Source organism: Capra hircus, chromosome 4 (genome assembly GCF_001704415.2).
Source record: "Capra hircus breed San Clemente chromosome 4, ASM170441v1, whole genome shotgun sequence".
NCBI classification, from domain to species: domain Eukaryota; kingdom Metazoa; phylum Chordata; class Mammalia; order Artiodactyla; family Bovidae; genus Capra; species Capra hircus.
The window spans coordinates 84,860,162-84,880,630 of record NC_030811.1 but is presented as its reverse complement, the minus strand read 5'-3'; the positions used below and the strand labels follow the sequence as shown (position 1 = coordinate 84,880,630).

The window sequence follows — 20,469 nt, the reverse complement described above, 5'->3', positions numbered from 1 at the left end:
ATCTTATTTTTTAAGATGAGTATTATTCTATAGCCTAGATATTGTTTATAGTAAGATAAAATAAACAGTTGTGTGGTAGAATTTGAAAAAACTTACCTTTCATTCTGCCATTAAAGCTTCATTCCATTTATTCCTTTTTAAAAAATATATTTATGTATTTGGCTGTCTGGTCTTAGCTGTGGCACATGTAATCTTTAGTTGTGGTGTATGAACTCTTAGTTGTGACATGTGGGATCTAATTCCCCAACACTGGGATTGAACCTGGACCTCCTGCATTGATAGCATGGAGTCTTAGCTCAATGCTATGGAAATTCCCTTATATAATAACTGGGAAGTCCCCCAGTTCTTCTTAAGGGTGTATTTTTTCCCTTAGGAGTATGAGTACTTAAAAAAATTCCTAGGAGAGGCTATAGATAATATCAACTAGTATCTCAACATCAGTGAATATCTTTATGGCTCTTCTTACGAAAGAGGCCAAAGGAAATCTTCAACTTTGTGGTTTTGCTTTAAAAGACACTACATAGCTAACAAAGCATTTTTCCAAATATGTCTCAGTCTTAGAATAATAACAAAAAGCGATTCATACTTTTAAGGGAATTTGTTCTGGTGCTGTTCTCTGCCTTCAGAGATTGGAAAGGGTTGGAAGAATAAGTCCATTTATCTGAACTGAGTGTATTAGATCATTGCTTAAAATAAATTCTGATAGCTAACTTCCTCCTCTGGCTATTTTAAGTAAATCTCTCTTTGGCTATATTCCATGCTTGAAATGTGCTAATATCTAATAAAATAAATGTTTATGAAGTATTGATTTCCCTTATGATGTTATTGAAATAAATGGTCATTTGAACTTACTATAAAAGTAGAGTCTATACTAGAGACTTTCTGTTTAACTGACATTTATCTTTGTAAAATGAACAATTCATAAAGAGGTTAGGTATGCAAAGGTAAGAATTTATATTTTTATAGATATCCACCTTTAAAATTTATATAAATCATGTCAATTCTAAAAGGTTCTTACTCCACAGTAGCAAGTAAGTGTCAAGATGTAGTAGTTGAGCAGTGTTTAGACCTACGTGGTTTGCGTTGGCTCAGTGCCCCTCAGCAAAAATCCAGACTCCTCTGTGGAAGAAACCACACATGCTGGGACTCTGTGGGGCTGAAGGATTTCCTTTGTATTCTTTATAGAGTAAAGCAATCTACAACACATAATTGAGCTGTGAGTGACTGGTTGGGAATTTTTTCCTCTGGGAAGTTTAAAAAGAAATTGTGTAGAAAGTATCCAGTTGGAGTATCAAAATTTAGGATATCTGTTTATTTGAAGTTTTTGTACAAACAAGGCAAAGAATTTAGAGTGGAATCACTAAAAGTAGTAGCAAAAAGTCATTTCATCATAAATATTTAATAATATTCTTCTTATGATCTCAACTCTGTTCAGACTAGATTTTTGAGTCTTTTATAATAAATGAGGCAGGTATATGAACGGGGCAGGTATATGATCAATAACGTTTGAGAAAATAGCCGTAGGAGGAGAAAGTCGAAATTAGACCTTTCAGGGCATTTTCTCTATCTAGAAAGTCAAAATTAAGTAGACCGAATTTTTTTTTCAAATTCTGACATTTAGCTAAGAGGGTTAAGCAATGCTTTTTTTTTTTTTTTTTTTAATTTCTACAGAGACATAATAGACTTAAAGGCAAGTATAAGCATTACCAGGGATATGATATCCCAGAGTTTAAGGAGGCTTTTTCTACAGTTGATCTGTTGTTTAGTCGCTAAGTTGTGTCTGACTCTTTGCAACCCCATGGACTAGCTCACCAGGCTCCTCTGTCCATGGGAATTGCCAGGCAAAGAATACTGGAATGGGTTGCCATTTCCTTCTCTAGAGGATCTTCCTGACCCAGGGATTGAACCCACATCTCCTTCATTGGCAGGTGGCTTCTTTACCACTGAGCCACCAGGGAAGCCTGTAGAGTTGGTCCATTAGTCCTCTATTTAGTTCAGAAATGTGAATTTCTGTGAATTCCTCTCAGAAGGTTTGAAACAGATAATGCACATTGATTTGATATTCCCTTCCCTCAACCCTAGATCAAAATGGAGCAATCAGATCCATTCAGAAGGGATCCCATTCCAAGGGCAGAGATCTGGATCTATATTTCATCACTCCCACTAGTTTTGTTGTAAGTTGAGTTCCCCCAGAAGCCAACTGAGATGAAAATTAGCTTATAGAGTATTTGCAAGGGAGGGTTTCTTGGGATCAACACACATGAGGGTATCACTAAGGAAGTAGCATTAGACAAAGGGAGAAACAAGCTCTGTTGCAGTTTGAACAAAAGCCTCAGCTGACAGACCATGCTGATAAGGTAGCAAACATTTCAATATTTTCATCTAGTGTAAGTGATAATACCATTTTTCAGCTTCATTTATCTAGTAAAAGAGAATATCCATTCTCTCCCCATCTCATCCATTCACCATGACCATTTATCTTATCGCTTAGAAAAATAAGAATCTGATCATATTTCTTCTCTGTTTATAGACTTCTGGCAGTTCTCAATTTCCAAAGAACTTGCATAAACTACAGGATTCTGTTGACTTCTAAGTCCTTCCCGTCCATTTCTACCCTGTTTCGTCTCCGTTTAACCCACTCTTCCTTGTTCTCTCACTAGCATTTTACTTTGTTTGCCTCTTTCTCTTTCTTTTACTCTAACTGCCATGTTAGTTCCTTCCAAAATAATTCAAGTTTTGTACTTTGCTACAATTTCCTGAAATTGCCATTCACTTGCTTGCTCATCTCACTCTTCATTTTTGAAGGCATTTATCTAATTTTACTCTTTTACTGCATCCTATTCTCCAAGGGTTCCTCATCCTCAGGAGACATAACTATCTTTGTGTTTACTAGAACATTTTATATATTTGTTGTTTAGTCGCTCAATCATGTCCAGCTCTTTGCAGCCCCATGGACTGCAGCATGCCAGGCTTCCCTGTCCTTCACCATCTCCTGGTGCTTGCTCAAACTCATATCCATTTAGTTGGTGATGCCATCCAACCATCTCTTCCAAGGAGCAACCATCTTTTAATTTCATGATTGTAGTCGCCATCTGTAGTGATTTTGCAGTCCAAGAAAATGAAGTCTGTCACTGTTTCCATTGTTTCCCCATCTATTTGCCATGAAGTGATGAGACCGGATACCATGATCTTAGTTTATCAAATGTTAAGTTTTAAGCCAGCTTTTTAACCCTCCTCTTTCATCTTCATTAAGAGACTCTTTTTTTTTTATTATAATAATGATAATGAAAATCATTTATTGTGTGCTTACTACCTGCCAGACATTGCTGTGAGCACTTTTCTTTTTTTTTTTTTTTTTTAATTTTTTTATTTTTTTTTTAAATTTTAAAATTTTTAATTCTTACATGCATTCCCAAACATGAACCCCCCTCCCACCTCCCTCCCCACAACATCTCTCTGGGTCATCCCCATGCACCTGCCCCAAGCAAGCTGCACCCTACGTCAGACATGGACTGGCGATTCAATTCTTACATGACAGTATACATGTTAGAATTCCCATTCTCCCAAATCATCCCACCCTCTCCCTCTCCCTCTGAGTCCAAAAGTCCGTTATACACATCTGTGTCTTTTTTCCTGTCTTGCATACAGGGTCGTCATTGCCATCTTCCTAAATTCCATATATATGTGTTAGTATACTGTATTGGTGTTTTTCTTTCTGGCTTACTTCACTCTGTATAATTGGCTCCAGTTTCATCCATCTCATCAGAACTGATTCAAATGAATTCTTTTTAACGGCTGAGTAATACTCCATTGTGTATATGTACCACAGCTTTCTTATCCACTCATCTGCTGATGGACATCTAGGTTGTTTCCATGTCCTGGCTATTATAAACAGTGCTGCGATGAACATTGGGGTACATGTGTCTCTTTCAATTCTGGTTTCCTCCGTGTGTATGCCCAGAAGTGGGATTGCTGGGTCATAAGGTAGTTCTATTTGCAATTTTTTAAGGAATCTCCACACTGTTCTCCATAGTGGCTGTACTAGTTTGCATTCCCACCAACAGTGTAGGAGGGTTCCCTTTTCTCCACACCCTCTCCAGCATTTATTGCTTGCAGATTTTTGGATCGCAGCCATTCTGACTGGTGTGAAGTGGTACCTCATTGTGGTTTTGATTTGCATTTCTCTAATAATGAGTGATGTTGAGCATCTTTTCATGTGTTTGTTAGCCATCCGTATGTCTTCTTTGGAGAAATGTCTATTTAGTTCTTTGGCCCATTTTTTGATTGGGTCATTTATTTTTCTGGAATTGAGCTGCAGAAGTTGCTTGTATATTTTTGAGATTAGTTGTTTGTCAGTTGTTTCATTTGCTATTATTTTCTCCCATTCAGAAGTCTGTCTTTTCACCTTGCTTATATTTTCTTTTGTTGTACAGAAGCTTTTAATTTTAATTAGATCCCATTTGTTTATTTTTGCTTTTATTTCCAGAATTCTGGGAGGTGGATCATAGAGGATCCTGCTGTGATTTATGTCTGAGAGTGTTTTGCCTATGTTCTCCTCTAGGAGTTTTATAGTTTCTGATCTTACATTTAGATCTTTAATCCATTTAAGAGACTCTTTTGTTCCTCTTCACTTTCTGTCATTAGGATGGTGTCATCTGCATATCTGAGGTTATTGATGTTTCTCCCAAGCAATCTTGATACCAGCTTATACTTCATCCAGCCTGGCATGTCCCATGATGTACTCTGCACATAATTTAGATAGGCAGGGTGACAATATACAGCCTTGATGTACTCCTTTCCCAATTTTGAACCAATCTGTTTTTCCATGTCCAGTTCTAACTGTTGGTTTTTTACCTGCATAAAGGTTTTGCAAGAGGCAGGTAGGGTGATATGGAATTCCTATCTCCTTAAAAATTCTCCAAAGTTTGTTGTGATCCACACAGTATCAAATGTCCTATCTGATAGTTATTATCATCCATTTGTATAAATATATCCCACTTTTAATAATACACTCCTTGAGTGGGGGAACTATTTTACATGCACTTTTGATTCTCCTTTAAACATTGTACAGTGTCTTAGCCATAAAGAATACTTAATAGTGTTTCCTCATTTTTTTTGAGTTGGTAATTTTGTTATCTTCTTTTGAGTGTGAGACCAATATATTACTCTTTAATCAAATAGTGTGCTTTCCACTTAAAAGTCACCTCACTTGGGCTGGTTAAAAAAAAAAAAAAAAGACTTATTAAACTATAGAATAAGAGTGTCCAGAGTTTGAGTGGCTATATAAAAGATAATATCATCTGCTTAGCAATAATATGAATGATCTGGTTCTTTCTGTGTCTTCTGTCTGCCATCATTGGTGTTGGCATTACCCTAAGGTTTGTAGAAAGGTGGCTGTAGCAGTTTCATGGGCCACATCCAGACAAGGGAATACAAAAGAGTAAAAAAACATTACTTACTATGTCTCATTCTTAGGAGCAAGGAAACCTTTTAAAGAATTCTGCCTTGCACCTTGGCCTAAGCATGTCAATTCTAAATCTTATACTTGAAAGAGAGTGGGGGAAACTATGATTTGCTTACATCAGCCAGCTGCTTTAGAAGGAAGACGTGTTCACAAATCGGTCACTTTGCAGACATGGAGGAGAAAGCAAGTTTTCTGAAAAAAATAATTTTCTTGGGGGAATTTTTCTTATTATTAACATAGATTTCCATAGGCAAACATGAAAGTTTTCTCAGATAATCAAAGACTGTGTATTTTCTCTTTGGAGGAAGTTATAAAGATTAGCTAGTTCTACAAGGAAATTATCTGGAAGAATTTATTTTTCTTTCAGGAGATATCTTGGAAAATATTCACTGCAAGTAAAAATCCTTGAAATAATTTATTTTTCTGCACACTGTATGGTAAAAAATGAAAAACCTGCTAACCTTTACAAATACTTCTCTTGCTTATGTAAGAGTTCATTTGCCTCTATAAAACTTCTCTATGATTATTTAATCTAAGCTTTTAAAATCTAATCTGCTGTAGCTTTTTTTCAAATCTGCTGATATCCTGTAAGTTTTTTCCCTACAATATTGTTAACTGTTGTTTGGGTGATACAGTCAGTAGGGAATACATTACAATTTAACTCAGAGAATTAAAGACTATATCATGATTGTGTAGTACTAGATTTTCACATTATACGCTAAATATTTAATGTACAGATAACATATTTTTTTTAACAAATCAAGTAAGTAGACTTAATAATCCTTGGGAATATTACCTGAAAGAATTATATCTAAAGTAATTTTGGCTTGAATGATCTAGTGTTGAAACCTATTTATGTATTTGTAGAACTAAAACTTTGAATAATTTTTAGCAACTGAACTTTGAATAATTTTTTCTTTTGGCCTTCTACCTAAGTCAGTTTTTTTAAATCTTTTTCTTAGAAAACTTTGAGTGTCTATTATTGATGCTAAGAACGTGGTGTGAGTGCATGCTAAGTTGCTTCTGTAGTGTCTGACTCTTTGCAACCCTATGGACTATAGCCATAGCATGGGAAAAACATGTTTGAGAAATGGGGTAGAAAAAAATCATTTCTCCCCTCCACGTGTAAAATGCTCATGTGTGCATGCTAAGTTGCTTCAGTCATGCCAGACTCTGTGATCCTATGGACTGTAGCCCACCAGGCTCCTCTGTCCATGGGGTTCTCTAGGCAAGAATACTGGAGTCGGTTGCCATGCCCTCTTCCTGGGGGTCTTTCCAACCCAGGAATCAAACCTTCCTCTCTTAACATATTCATTGGCAGCTGGGTTCTTTACAACTAGCGCCACCTGTGGCCTCAGTTAAACTAGATTTCTCTGCCCTAACCCTTAACCTATCCCATCTCTAGAGTCAGAGGAATTTTAATATAGTCCTTGAAAAAGGTGGTCAACTGCAGACAGACATTTATATCCATTTATCATTCATTTATAAGTGATGCGTGAGAAACCTGTTCAGTGTAGACATCATAATAATGAAAGTGTTTGACAGTTGTACTGTATGGTTTAAGGACCTGTGGCTTCTAAACAAATTATCCTGAACTACACAGTATCTGTCACTTTGACTACAAATGAACATTTTCCACCTCAGCCAGCCTTAAGTAGTCCTTGCAATAATTCATGTAAAATCCAGAGCTCTCTCTATGTAAACTTTAGCAGTAATATATACAAGCTAAAAGTCTCTCACTCTCTCTTCTCACTCTTTCTTTTTAATGGAATCATAGTTGACAGTAAAAAAAAAAAAATCCAATACTCGGTTTGGTTATGTTATTTAGTTGGCTTCTTGATTTAATGAATTGTTGGGATCCTTCTATCTGAAAATGTAACTCATTTTGCAAGCAGTTCAAACCATGCTTGGGCGGAGTTAGTCTCTAAACCAGCATGTAAGCAAAAAGGTCACAAAGGGAATGATTTATTAAGCTAAGTATGGCCTTTGTATCTATTAATGAAGCATTTTTTTCTTGGTTTTCTTTTGTTTTCTCTCGTTTTTTTTTCAAGTAGGCTATAGAGGCTGATGAATAGACCAATGAGAAACAAGCTTACTCTGAAACTACAGTTATTATTTATTTCACCTGCTAATCTAACAGCAACTGTTATGTCAACTCATGGAGCGTAATAATAAACAACTTTATTTTACCTCCCACAGTTCATTTCAATCTACTCTGTGGGACTCTGTTATCTCCCTGGACCTGTCTGACTTCAGCAGACCCCATCACTTTCCAGGTCACTCTTGGATAGTACGCAGTTGTTACCGAGCAGTTAAAAGGTCCATTCTCATATAACAGAGCATTCAACCTCATTTAAAATTCTCCCTGTTTGGGCATGCCATGGGAGGGAGGGCAGGCTCTCAAGTAGGGAGAAATTTAGAGGCTTCTTCACTCCTGACTCTGCTTAGCGCACCTCCTCTTTTGTGAGCTGTTATACTCAGTGTCTGACCCTCTAATGTCATATCAGGAAGAGGGGAGAGGAAAGGGGTTCAGGGAAGTACCTTTTGCCATCACCAGAGAGACCCCACTTCTCATCCGTCTGGCCTTGTCAGACGTTAAAGGGTGACTTTTCTTTCATAAGCACCATTGTGAGTTTCTGGAATGCCCTCTTTCTGGAGTTTCTTCTCTTGCAGTTCTCTGGATACAAGTGACTATATTTCTGCTCTACCAGTGTGTCCTGATTCTCTATCCTGAAGCAGGTTGCAGTTCCATCAAATGTTAACTTCTAAAGTCTTTTCAATCTATAGTCTTGAATAGGATCAAGGGGACTTCATGCCCTCCCATTTTTGCATGAGCATGGCTCCCACCTGTCCCCTAGGAAAATGTCATGTGTATTTTCCTGGACACACTCTGGAATCTCAGGTTGATATCAGTATGACCCCTGAGCCTGGCCTCTGCCCCAGCTGCAACCTGTCAGTCTCTCTCTCATTCTTTATGCATTCATCCACAATGTCCCACAGCAGCGTGTTTAACAGCTAGTGCATCTTCAGTTGTGTTTGACTCTTTGTGACCCTATGGACTGTAACCTGCTAGTCTCTTCTGTCCATGGGATTCTTCAGGCAAGAATACTGCAGTGGCTTGCCATTTCCTCCTCCAGGGGGTCTTCCAGACCCAAGGATTGAACCTGTGTCTCTTATATCTCCTGCATTGACTGGTGGATTCTGCACCATTAGTGCCACCTGGGAAGCCCCCAGGTACATCTTGAAGTGCCATCAAAGCTGATTCCCTGGCATCTACTCCTCACTCTAGGGCTTGTAAGATACATGATACAACTATCTCGGAGAAAATATCCTTCTCAAGGGAAAAGAAAAAGCTTTCTAATCTCCAGGATCCAACTATTTTATAGCTTGAACATAGATGTTCTATATGATTCTTGGCCACCTACTTTGAAGATTTTTTGCATCCTGAGCTAACATGTCATTTTCAATTTTTTATCAGCTAAAATTTATTTTTTAATACCTTGCTCTACTGTCTAAGTCATAAAATGAGCTTTCAAAAGAATGTTGCTTTACCTCCAAATGAAACAGGCAAGCTCATTGTATATCATTCCTGATGTATACACTCTAGAATTATAGGAATAATGGAGAATGTCAGTATCCTTATTATAATTTACATTTTGGATAGTAATAGCCTTATTCAAAACATTTGCCGTTTTACATCTTGTTTCCCATGTTTTTCAATAGTATTTCTGTTGGGTTCTAGCAAAGCTAAGTCATAACTGAGAAGCTAATAAATGAGAATGTAGGACATGCAGTGATTCACTTTTAAATAATCTAAACATTAATCTTCAAATAGTTTAATTTCACTTTGAGACAGTACTTATCTTTTTCCCTTGTTATTTATTTAATTAAAAATATTTTATCTTGAAACTGACATGTGTCAAAATTAAATGCTGTACATAAAATGTTTGAAGAATTGCTATGTTATCTAATCAAAAGTGAAGATTGTTAACCGGGCCCCAACAGAAATCTATTAGCTAAATTTACAGGGTTGAAGGCAGAAGCAGTTTAATACTTAAAAATTTTTTATGTTCAAGATAGTTGAACATAATTTTTTAGTTCAAGGTATGTTGATGCTTGTTTTTAATGTAAAAAGCACTGAATATGTTTCTGGCAGAACCAAAGGAACTTTGCCTATGGGTTTTAAAATGAGAAAGCAATATATCAAAGCAATATAAATTTTATAGCCTACCTAAGAGGATTCCATATTTTTATGGAATAACTTGAGACAGTTTCATTTCACCTTGCTAAAGTTAGATCCCCACAGTTATGAACTTTAGGTTCTTTCAGTTATTTAACCAAAAAATAATCAAAACTATTTAAAAGGAAACATTGGATAAAGATAAAACCCTTAAAAGCTAGAACTCAGACACTCTAAGCAGCTTGACTTTCTTTTTTACCTTATTGCTCATAGTCATTCCATGTTTATAAATGTGAGTTTTTTTCTTCTTCTTAACAACCATAATGTAATTTTGTATTATTTTTTTCCTTATTTAATGTGAAAACAAGGTATGTAATTATGAAAATTAGATTACTTGAAATTTATCAAATTATGCTTCTGTTTTTAAGCACTTTGATTAGAAAAATTATAATTAGTTTATAATTTTAACTACAATAATTTTCAGTGGAATATTTAAACACCCTTTTTTTGTATAGCATGAAAGGAATTTATTTTCCTTTCCTTAGGGAAGCCTAAAACAGGAGGGTTTCTCATACATGGGGATCCTGTACTTGCTTGCTTTATATTGAGTATAAGCAGAAATGCTTTTATAAATCAGAGTGAACTTCTGACTATTTCATTAACTCATTTCATGGCTGAATAAGACATTCTCATCTAATGTGTGACCCTGGAAGTCTATTATTGGGGGGGAAAGACTCAGAATAAATAACTTTTCAATTAAAATCAAGTTATTGATGAAAGAAAATTGCCACTCTTTTCTTAGTTAATACTTGAAATAAAGAAAATATAAACCCTTGGAAACCATGTGGACATCCCAATAAATTAAATTTTGGTATAACACGCCCTGCTTAGTTTCATGGTGATTAATCTGCTCCTATTGCCTGCAGAACACATGCTGTCTAGTCATCAGAGGTGGAACAATTGCCTCGTTCATGGATGGGCTGGCTCCCCCGCCCGGGTGCTGATGTGCAGGTCCCATCTGGTCACTGTAATGGACTGTCAGGATGTTGTCAGACTGCTCAGACCTCTGCCAGAACTCTGACAAGAACTCTTTCTCTGTCTCCAGTTTTACAGGAAACTGTGTAGATCACATTTCAATAATTTTCAAGTACTTATTCTATATGTGAAGCTGTGCCAGGTGCTAAAGAGGGTAGAAAGGAAAAGTGATGTCCCTGGTCACTCAGTATCAGTGGTTACTTAACTTTAATGAGTCATATACTTGTTGAAGAAGATAATGGAGTCTGTGACTTGTATTCCTTACAAAATTTTGGAATCTATCCACAGTTGTAATTGCACCACAAATTCAAAATTACCAGCCTATCTGTGGATGTCTTAAATTTCCTTTTAATTTGTATAATACAAAAGCTAATTCTGCAGATAATGCTAAGATAACAGTTGAAAGCACAGTGTTAACTGCTAACAAGTGATGCAGTAGAGACTTGAACTCCTGTCTTGGGAGTACACCGCAGTTCATTGCTCTTTATGCCAGGCAAAAGTCCCAAGCTTAATCTGCTTGCAGAAAGAAAGGGGCAGATGGATGTGATAAGCATGAGTGTATCGGAATTCAGAAGTAGGCAGTAGAAGAAAACTAAATGTATTGGTAAAAGAGGCTTTGAGCTGAGTCCTAAAACAGGAAAGGGAAAGACAGTTCTTACCCAAGACTTACTTCATGAGGAAAGCTATGTGCCCAGATTAGACCCAAAACTTAAGAATTTAAACTTCCCCTTCTGTAACAGTTTCTGTCCTAGCCAGTTTGAGACCTATGAGCTTCACCGCTGGCCCTCCTGTCTTTATTTCCAGCACTTTGTTCTTTCAGCTTAGGTCTCCTACCTCTCTTATGTCCTGGGAACCCAGACTCTGGAGTAGTCACTGCTCCCTCAATTGTTCATGTCCTGGTGTCATACAGCATTTAGAACAGCATTTTCCCAACTTTTTTTACAACCATTCAAAAACTTGGCTCCTGTTCTTTAACAGAGATGGCCACTTGAATTTTTAAGACTGAAATTTTGTCTTTAATTAGATTTTATGGACAAGTTGTAACTTCCTCTTGGTATTCCATTCAGCTGTTTTGACATCTCTAAATTAGGGCAAAGGGCATTTGACTGACCTTGCACTTGCTAACTTGAGTCAATTAAACTGCTTCTCCAAAGATGAAACAAACAGCAGATATAATTAGCATTTCCTTAGGATGTTGTTATAAGGCCTTATCATTATTTGAATGTTTCTGTAACTTGCCTACGATTAACTAATTAAAAATAAAGTGCCTGACAGTTCACCTTACTAAGTGATAACTCTTAATAAGTTATATAGCTTATAAATGAAACTGTAATTGTTAGAGACATTGCAGCATTTTACTGTGAGCTCCTCCTGCCTATTTGTATTCAAAGTGAAGTAAATATGCTTCAAAAAAAAAAAAAAAGCAAATCATTTTGGATTTTGGAAAGAGATAAGCAAATATAGTCTGCTTATGATTGTGTACAGTTGTGCTCATTTTGCATGCTAGCAAGGTAATGCTCAAAATCCTTCAAGCTAGGCTTCAGCAGTACATGAACCATGAACTTCCAGATGTACAAGGTGGATTTAGAAAAGGTAGAAGAAACAGAGATCAAATTGCCAACATCTGTTGGATCATATAAAAAGCAAGGGAATTCCAGAAAAACTTCTTCTACTTCTGCTTCACTGACTACACTAAAGCCTTTGACTGTGGATCACAACAAACTGTGGAAAATTCTTAAATAGATAGGAATACCAGACCACTTTACCAGACCACATTACCTGCCTGGGAAACCTGTATACAGGACAAGAAGCAACAGTTAGAACCAGACAGGGAACATGGATTGGTTCAAAATTGGGAAAGGAATTTATCAAAGATGTATATTCTCATCCTGCTTGTTTAACTTGTATGCGGAGTACATCATGCTAAATGCAAGGCTGGATGAATCACAAACTGGAATCAAGATTGCAGGGAGAAATATCAACAACCGTCAGATATGCAGATAATACCCTTCTAATGGCAGAAAGCAAAGAGAAGTTAAAGAGCCTCTTGATGAGAGTGAAAGAAGAGAGTGGAAAAGCTGGCCTAAAACTGAACATTCGAAAACTAATATCATGGTATCCAGTCCCATCACTTCATGGCAAATAGATGGTGGAAAAGTAGAAACAGTGGCAGCTTTATTTTCTTGAGTTCCAAAATCACTGTTGACAGAGACTGCAGCCACAAAATTAAAAGACACTTGCTCCTTGGAAGAAAAGCTATGACAAACCTAGACAGCATATTAAGAATTAGAGACAACACTTTGCTGACAAAGGTTCTACTACTCAAAGCTATGGTTTTTCCAGTAGTTGTGTATGGATGTGAGAGTTGGACCATAAAGAAGGCTGAGTGCCAAAGAATTGATGCTTTTGACCTGTGGTGTTGGAAAAGACTCTTGAGATTCCCTCGAACAGCAAGGAGATCAAACCAGTCAATCCTAAAGGAAATCAACCCTAAATATTCATTGGAAGGACTAATGCTGGGAGAGATTGAGAGCAGGAGGAAAAGGGGGTAACAGGAGATAAGATAGTTGCATGGCATCACTAACTCAATGGAGATGAGTTTGAACAAACTGTGGGAGATAGTGAAGGACAGGAAGAGAGGGAAGCCTGGCATGCTGGAGTCTGTGGAATTGCAAAGAATCAGACACAACTCTGTGAATGAACAACAAAGCAAATAAAATCAACATAAGGTTAATAGATCATAGGTTCTATTGTCTCTCTTCAGAGTAGTAATCTACATTCTGTAAATCTGAAAGAAACAGATATATACCTTTGTACTTGTTTTTTAAAGAAATATGTAGCCCTTCACAAAGTTACATGTCATCCTTGTGTAGGGAGCATACTAATCTTTTCTGTATACTTCCAATTTTAGTATTTCAGTGTCAGGTGAACAACAAAGGGGCTCAGTCATACATATACATGTATTCATCTGTTCCTCATCTCCTAACAACTCGATTATTTTCCTTCCTTAGTAAAAATTCTTAAGTCACTGCATAGCCTCTGTGCTAAATTGCTCAGTCATGTCCAACTCTGCAACCCCATGGATCGAGGCTCTTCTGTCCATAGGATTTTCCAGGCAAGAATACTGGAATAGGTTGACATGGTGCTGACAAAGTGAGCACTACATATATCTATTTAGAAGTTAGTATCCAATCCTTTCAAGTGTTACAGGCAGAGATGAATCTTTTGGAAGTGATCAATTTCAATTATGAAATACTCTGAAGACAACATAAGCATACTAACATGGTAAGTCAGTAAATTGTTGAATATGGAAACTAACTTATCAGACATACTTGTTTTAAAACATTAACTCATAAATTATCATTTTCAAGTGGAGACATTTTATACAGTTATTTACTTCTCTTCTTTCCCATGTAGTTTTCTGTTATTGGCTTGATCTCTAAGATTAGCACTCAAATTAAAACCAATTTGCAACCCCTAATTATTTTGTAGTGGTTTAATTAGTAGTTTCACCCTAGGTAATTACGTTGAGAAAAATTCTTGGGCTCATCTGGATCCACAGAAAAGATCTGTTTGATTTCTGATGTCTGCCCTGCACACAGATGGCAAGATCAGCTTTGTACATATTTGAGATCCTTCATGTCTAGGCTCCAAGGTCTGGAAGAGTACTCCCACCAAAATGAGAGCCTTACGATCTGTGTCTGGTACATCATACAATGTTAGTTAAGAACTAGTGTTCTGTGGGAGTATTTCAGGACAACTGAAATAAGGCAGTTATGCAAGTAACATCTCGGCTTCTGGTATGCCTCATATTGATAAGTGAAAGAAAAATATCTATGGTTAATTTTCTAAAGGAGTAATGACAACTGCATCAACTTTTAGAAATACAGTATGTGTTTTGTTTGCCTTGCACATGCAGCTCTTAATATGGTATGATGCTGGATAGGCAAAGCAGCAAAGTGCAAGAGAATGTGTATGTCATTTTACTGTTAATAAATTCAGTGAAGGCAGTGAGAGTATTAATAATCACTGCCGTAAAACTTTCCCATTACCTAATGATCAAGAAAGCCTTTTATAGAGATTGTGGACTTTGTATCTTCAAGTATGAGGTGTGATTTTTGTCTGAGCATGAGGCAGTTTCAAAGTATACTACCTGGGCCATTGAAATAATCTCAAGATCTCAGGTACTTCCTGGGCTTTTGTGTAAACCATGTTGATACTTGAAACTATATGTGAAATACTCTGTCTCCAATCAGAATTAAAATCTCTGTCTCTGTCTGTAGCTCTTTTTTTCTTACAGTTTTGTCCACTCTGTACCTCTCTACACACACATACACACACAAACATATTCAATTTCTCATATTATATACGTCACTTCGAAAGATAATTAAAAAACAAATACGTTACTTGAACATATTTCTGCCAAATCTATGTAAGTATGTGTGGAAATTTTGTTTCTTTGGCTTTGTTTTTATATTGAATTGCATGAAATTTTGCTGCTTTGTGCTGGAGGCGGTCACGGCAACCCACTCCAGTATTCTTGCCTGGAGAATCACCGTGGACAGAGGAGCCTGGCGGACTACATACCGCCCATGGTGTTGCAAAGAGTCGGACATGACTGAGCAATTGAGCACAGCACAGCACATTGTTTATCAACAAGGGATCAAAGGGAATATTAAAAAAATAAATAAATAAACCTTATTCTAATGACTAGGTAGCAAGTAAAAGAAAATTTCACCATAAATGATAATTAAAATGATTGCTTTTAAATACTGGCACAACTTCAGTGATTTTTTTTTTTTCCCTTTTAAGTAAATGTTTAGAGTCTGAAAGATAATCAGATATCTTCTAGATTGTTATTCTTAAGATAATTCTATTTGTGATTCCTAAATTCTTGACAGCAATATGTCAAAATAAGCCAATATAATTTCAACAACTTTATTTTTATGGCTTGAATGTTTCCTTAAGAAGTAAAATTGTCTTTATGATGCTATCTTAGAATTCCTGTGGAATAACAATAATGACCTAGGGATAATTTCTGTTTTTTAACAAGTTTTAGGCTTTATGGGATTGAAGGTGAATCATGAAAAGTGAGATAACATTTTGGGGAAAAATTCTGGTTTGTAAACAGACATTAGAAGGTTTATTAATATTGATTTTTGAAGTCCAACAAATTTTCAGTGCTTGAATATCTTTGTATAGCATTTACCCACTAATCAGAAACTCAGTTCTTGGAAGCTTGTCGTTTTACTATTAATGGCTTCATTTACTAGGGTGACATAATTCAGTTTAAAATGGTATGACTTAAAGTTAATAACTGAAAATATACAATTAAACCATTTAAACATCTTTTAAAATTTGTGCCCCTTTACAAAGAGAAAACAGAATCTCCAATTACTATTTTACTGTCAAGTCTTTAACACACAATTAGAGCTGAAACTATTCAACTAAACTATTATATTAGAGTTGAAACTATAAGATCAAGTAATTTAAAATAATGGTTCAGAAGTCAAGACTGGTAGGGACTTTTTTCCCACATAGTGCTTTTAGGGCTCTCTGAGCATCCTGGCCCCATCCTCTCTGCTCCCTTCTCCCTAGGTTTATATCTCTGGTGGAAATGCCATTACCCTGTTTACAGAACTGTCTTCTGACTCATATTGTAGACCTCAGTGCCACACCTTACCAGGTATACAGAAGCCCTTTCGTAGTTATGTGTTTAATGAACAAATAAGTAATGAACAGTAAGTAATCTGTGCTAACCTTGGAACTTTGATTTAGACTTCAAAAATGATAAAAAAAAAAGATCGCTTTTACATTTTATCAATCTTTAGATAACTCCTTTTTGAAGCTCTTATAAATATATTAAAAATCAATTTTAGAAACATCATTTATCTCATAATTTACTTCAATTCAAGCACCGAGTACATTGGTTTAAGGTAAAAGAAAGAACCCAGTGATGTTCTTTGTCTTTTTTTTTCAAGTCACACTTAATATGAAAAAAGTCCTGTATTTCCTTTTTTTTTTTTTTGAATAGTACTAATACCAGTAAGCTATTCAGGTCTGAACAAATCTACAAATATTTATTCTAAATTTATCTCTGAAATATGATTAAATCTGACCATCATATAAAAACAGAAAAGAGCAAGATCTGACATACTGAAAGGATTCAAAGAAATATTAATCTAGATTAGAGACCAAACAAAATGAGCTAGTGATTAAACAAGTTGACACATTGTGGATATGCATTCCGTGTACCATTTATTTTTATTCCAATGATACAAAGTTATCCTTTGTAAAATCACTGTTACTCAAAAGAATCAGCAAATGTAGCTTTGCAGTATTGCAAGATGAAAGAATTCTTGAGATTGCACAAAGTGCATATATGTAACAATACTGAACTATATGCTTAAAATAACTAAGGTGATACATTTGATGTTATGCATATTTTATCACAATTAAGAATAATAATAATCAGCAAGATAAAAGATGATATCTTGAGCTTGTAAGTTCAAATATGAAACAAAGATTCCATAAATTCAAGATTCCATAAATTCAAGATGTTATTCAAGGTGTTATTTTTAAAGGGACAAGAAGTATACTCAGTTCAGTGTTTTTGCTGCCAGTGACTAAAAATAAAAATAAACAATAAAATAAAACAACTCGAAGAAACTCTCAAATTTCCTGATAGCTACAGTGTTTTATTTTTGCTCTTCATATATTAATTGATTTAGGACTTCTTGATTTCAGATTGATGACAGACTGTTGTCTGTCATCTGGTTTATGCATGGCCCATTTTGATTCATTTACTAATTTACATAATTAAAAACAGCTAAGAAATAAACATCTGAAAACACACCATCCAGAACAAAAGCTAAAATCTGTAATATCCTGGTTTTTTTTTTTACTGGTAATTTAATCTTTTTCTTTTTACTAGTCTTGTATAATCATCTGAATCCTGTATTCATCACTCTTCTGCTTTTGAATCCTGTATTCATCACTCTTCTGCTTTCTTTTTATGTATTTATCGTATGTACATACATACATAAAAAGTGCCTTTTATTTTAGTTGTTTTTAACATTATTCTAAGGAGATTATGCTATTGGTCATTTTGAGGAATATACTTTTTTCACTAATAATGAAATTGCTGAGGTCCATTCATACTGCTTTTCATTGTAATAGTCCATTCATATTTTATTGCTGGCTGTTATTCAAAACGTCAGATATGCAGATGATACCACTCTAATGGCAGAAAATGAAGAGGAACTAAAGAGCCTCTTGATGAGGGTGAAGTAGGAGAGTGAAAAAAAAAAAACAGCTTAAAACTAAATATTAAAAAAATTAAGATCATGGCATCTGGCACCATTACTTCATGGCAAACAGAAGGGGGGAAGGGAGAAGTAGTGACAGATTTCCTCTTCTTGGGCTCTAAAATAACTGCAGATGGTGACTGCAGGCATGAAATCAGAAGACAGTTGCTTCTTGGCAGGAAAGCTATGACAAACCTAGACAGTGTATTGAAAAGCAGAGCCATTACTTTGTCAACGAAGATCCGAATAATCAAGGCTATGGTCTTCCCAGTGGTCACGTACAGTTGTGAGAGCTGAACCACAAAGAAGGCAAAGCACCAAAGAATTGATGCCTTCAAATTGTGGTGCCAGAGAGTCTCTTGGACAGCAAAGAGATCAAACCAGTCAATCTTAAGGGAAATCAACCTTGACTGCTCATTGGAAAGGCTGATGATAAAGCTGAAGCTCCAGTATTTTGGTCATCTGATGTGAACAGTTGACTCACTGGAAAAGTTCCTGATGCCGGGAAAGATTGAGGGCAGAAAAAGAGAGTGTCAGAGGATGAGATGGCTGGATGGCATCATGGATGCAATGGGCATGAACTTGGGCAAACTTTGGGGGATGATGAGGGACAGGGAGGCCTGGAGTGCTGGAGTCCACGGGGTTGCAAAGGGTTAGACACAACTGGGCATCTGAACAATTGTTCAAAATCACGTGAATGTGTTTTAAACCATTTCTGGACAAACAGCATCTTTATGTCTTTATTGTGAGCCACATCCATGTTAGCTGGTCACCTGAGCCTGCTGCTATATCAACAACCATATCTGTGCACTCTTTTTCGTTAGATTTGTAGTTGTTAAAATATGCTCTAGGACTTCCCTGGTGGTCCAATGGTTAAGACTCTGGGCTTTCAATGCAGAGGGCTTGGGTTCAATCCATTGTCAGGGAACTAAGATCCCACATGCCATCTGATGTGGCCAAAATTTTTTTTTAAAATGCTCTAAACGAACAACCTTGCTTTATTTAAAAATCACAGTAATTACATCATATACATCTATTCAAAGAATATAAGTGCTATTCTATGTTCTCTTTGTTCAGAAATATAAAACCCTGATATCTGACTATGAATATAATATCATATAAACATTAGTGACTTCTAAATCATTTGTTCAATTCCAGGTTTAACAAGTCTCTTTCAGTGTATTCCCTCAGGATATTTTCCTTTTTCCTCACCTATTAAAATATTTTCTGCTAACATTGATGAGAAACATAATGAAAGTTTGTCAGGAACTCTTGGAACATATAAGCTACTCAGAGCTTGACTTTCTTGTTTCTTCTTGCCTATAGCTTAACAAAGAGCAATTCTTTCTGTAAGCTAATGGAGTATTACAACAGTTTTAGGCTTTATTTTAAAAAACTTCCTGGAAGAACTTCTAAAGTTCATTAAAAACAAGACAAATTATTTGTGGTAAATTCAGGACTGTTCAAGCTGATTAAAAGTGATCAATCAAGGAGCCTACTGCCTTTGTCTGTATGCATTTGCTCAAATAATATTTATTATGTAGTGTTTGAGACCGCCCCCTGCCCCTCCCAGTTCAAGGCACAGACTTTGGGTCATGCTTTGGCTCTGTTGCAAACCAGTCTGATGCCCTCGACTTGTTGTTTAATGACTATATGAAGAAATTTTCTGACCCCAAAATGGTGAGAATAAGCATAGCTATTTTAAAGGTCACTGAAAGATTTAAATAAGATAATGCTTATCATCCTATTTTAATGTTTAACTAAATGAAAGATGTGTCTCAGTTTTATATGTGTTAAATATTATGAACAATTTCACACTGGTCTTTGACTTGAAGTGATAAATTATGCTTGTGACAGAGAGCCGTTTCTCACACCTCATTGAATGTTTATAGTGCACTACTGCTCTGAGCAAACAGAGGAAAAACAGGCTAAAAAGAATCTCTTAACTATAGCAAATGCTAACCTGAAGTTCTGTTGAAGTCACAATAAGAAGTTATACCACATGATTTATCTATTATTAAATACATTTCAGAAGAAATTATAATATTGACAGATAGAAATGAATGTTTCTGACAGTTTTTTCTTATAATCTTTTTAGAATGATTTTAGAAAATATTTAAATCTCAAAATTCTTAAATCATAGCTAACAATATGCTTTTGGCTTGATACCCACTCTTTAATTTCACACCCTTTCCTAATTAGAATTGTAGGGTGTTTTAAATATTCAGATTCTAACACACCTTGAAATGTTTTACAGATTTATTGGCCTGCTGCAAAGGAACGGGTGGAATTGTGTAAATTAGCTGGGAAAGATGCCAATGTAAGTATGAGACTTTAAAAAATATCTTTGTTAAACTGGTACTGATATGATAGCAAATATTTATATTAAATTTTATTGAATGAATGGCATTAGTGTATTATTTTTACAACCACACTAATAGTCTGTGTAAAGATTAATATGGTATAAAATATTTCTACTTTGC

At 35.8% G+C, this 20,469-nt stretch overlaps 1 protein-coding gene across 1 annotated transcript in view; it reads left to right on the top strand.

Annotated features, from left to right (window-relative positions):
- Positions 1-20,469, top strand: part of SEMA3D (semaphorin 3D) — a 199,840-nt gene that overhangs the window by 70,881 nt on the left and 108,490 nt on the right. The window contains exon 4 of the mRNA XM_005679075.3: positions 20,244-20,306. Within this exon, the coding sequence (XP_005679132.1) occupies positions 20,244-20,306 (63 nt within the window). The remainder of the gene's footprint in view (positions 1-20,243; positions 20,307-20,469) is intronic.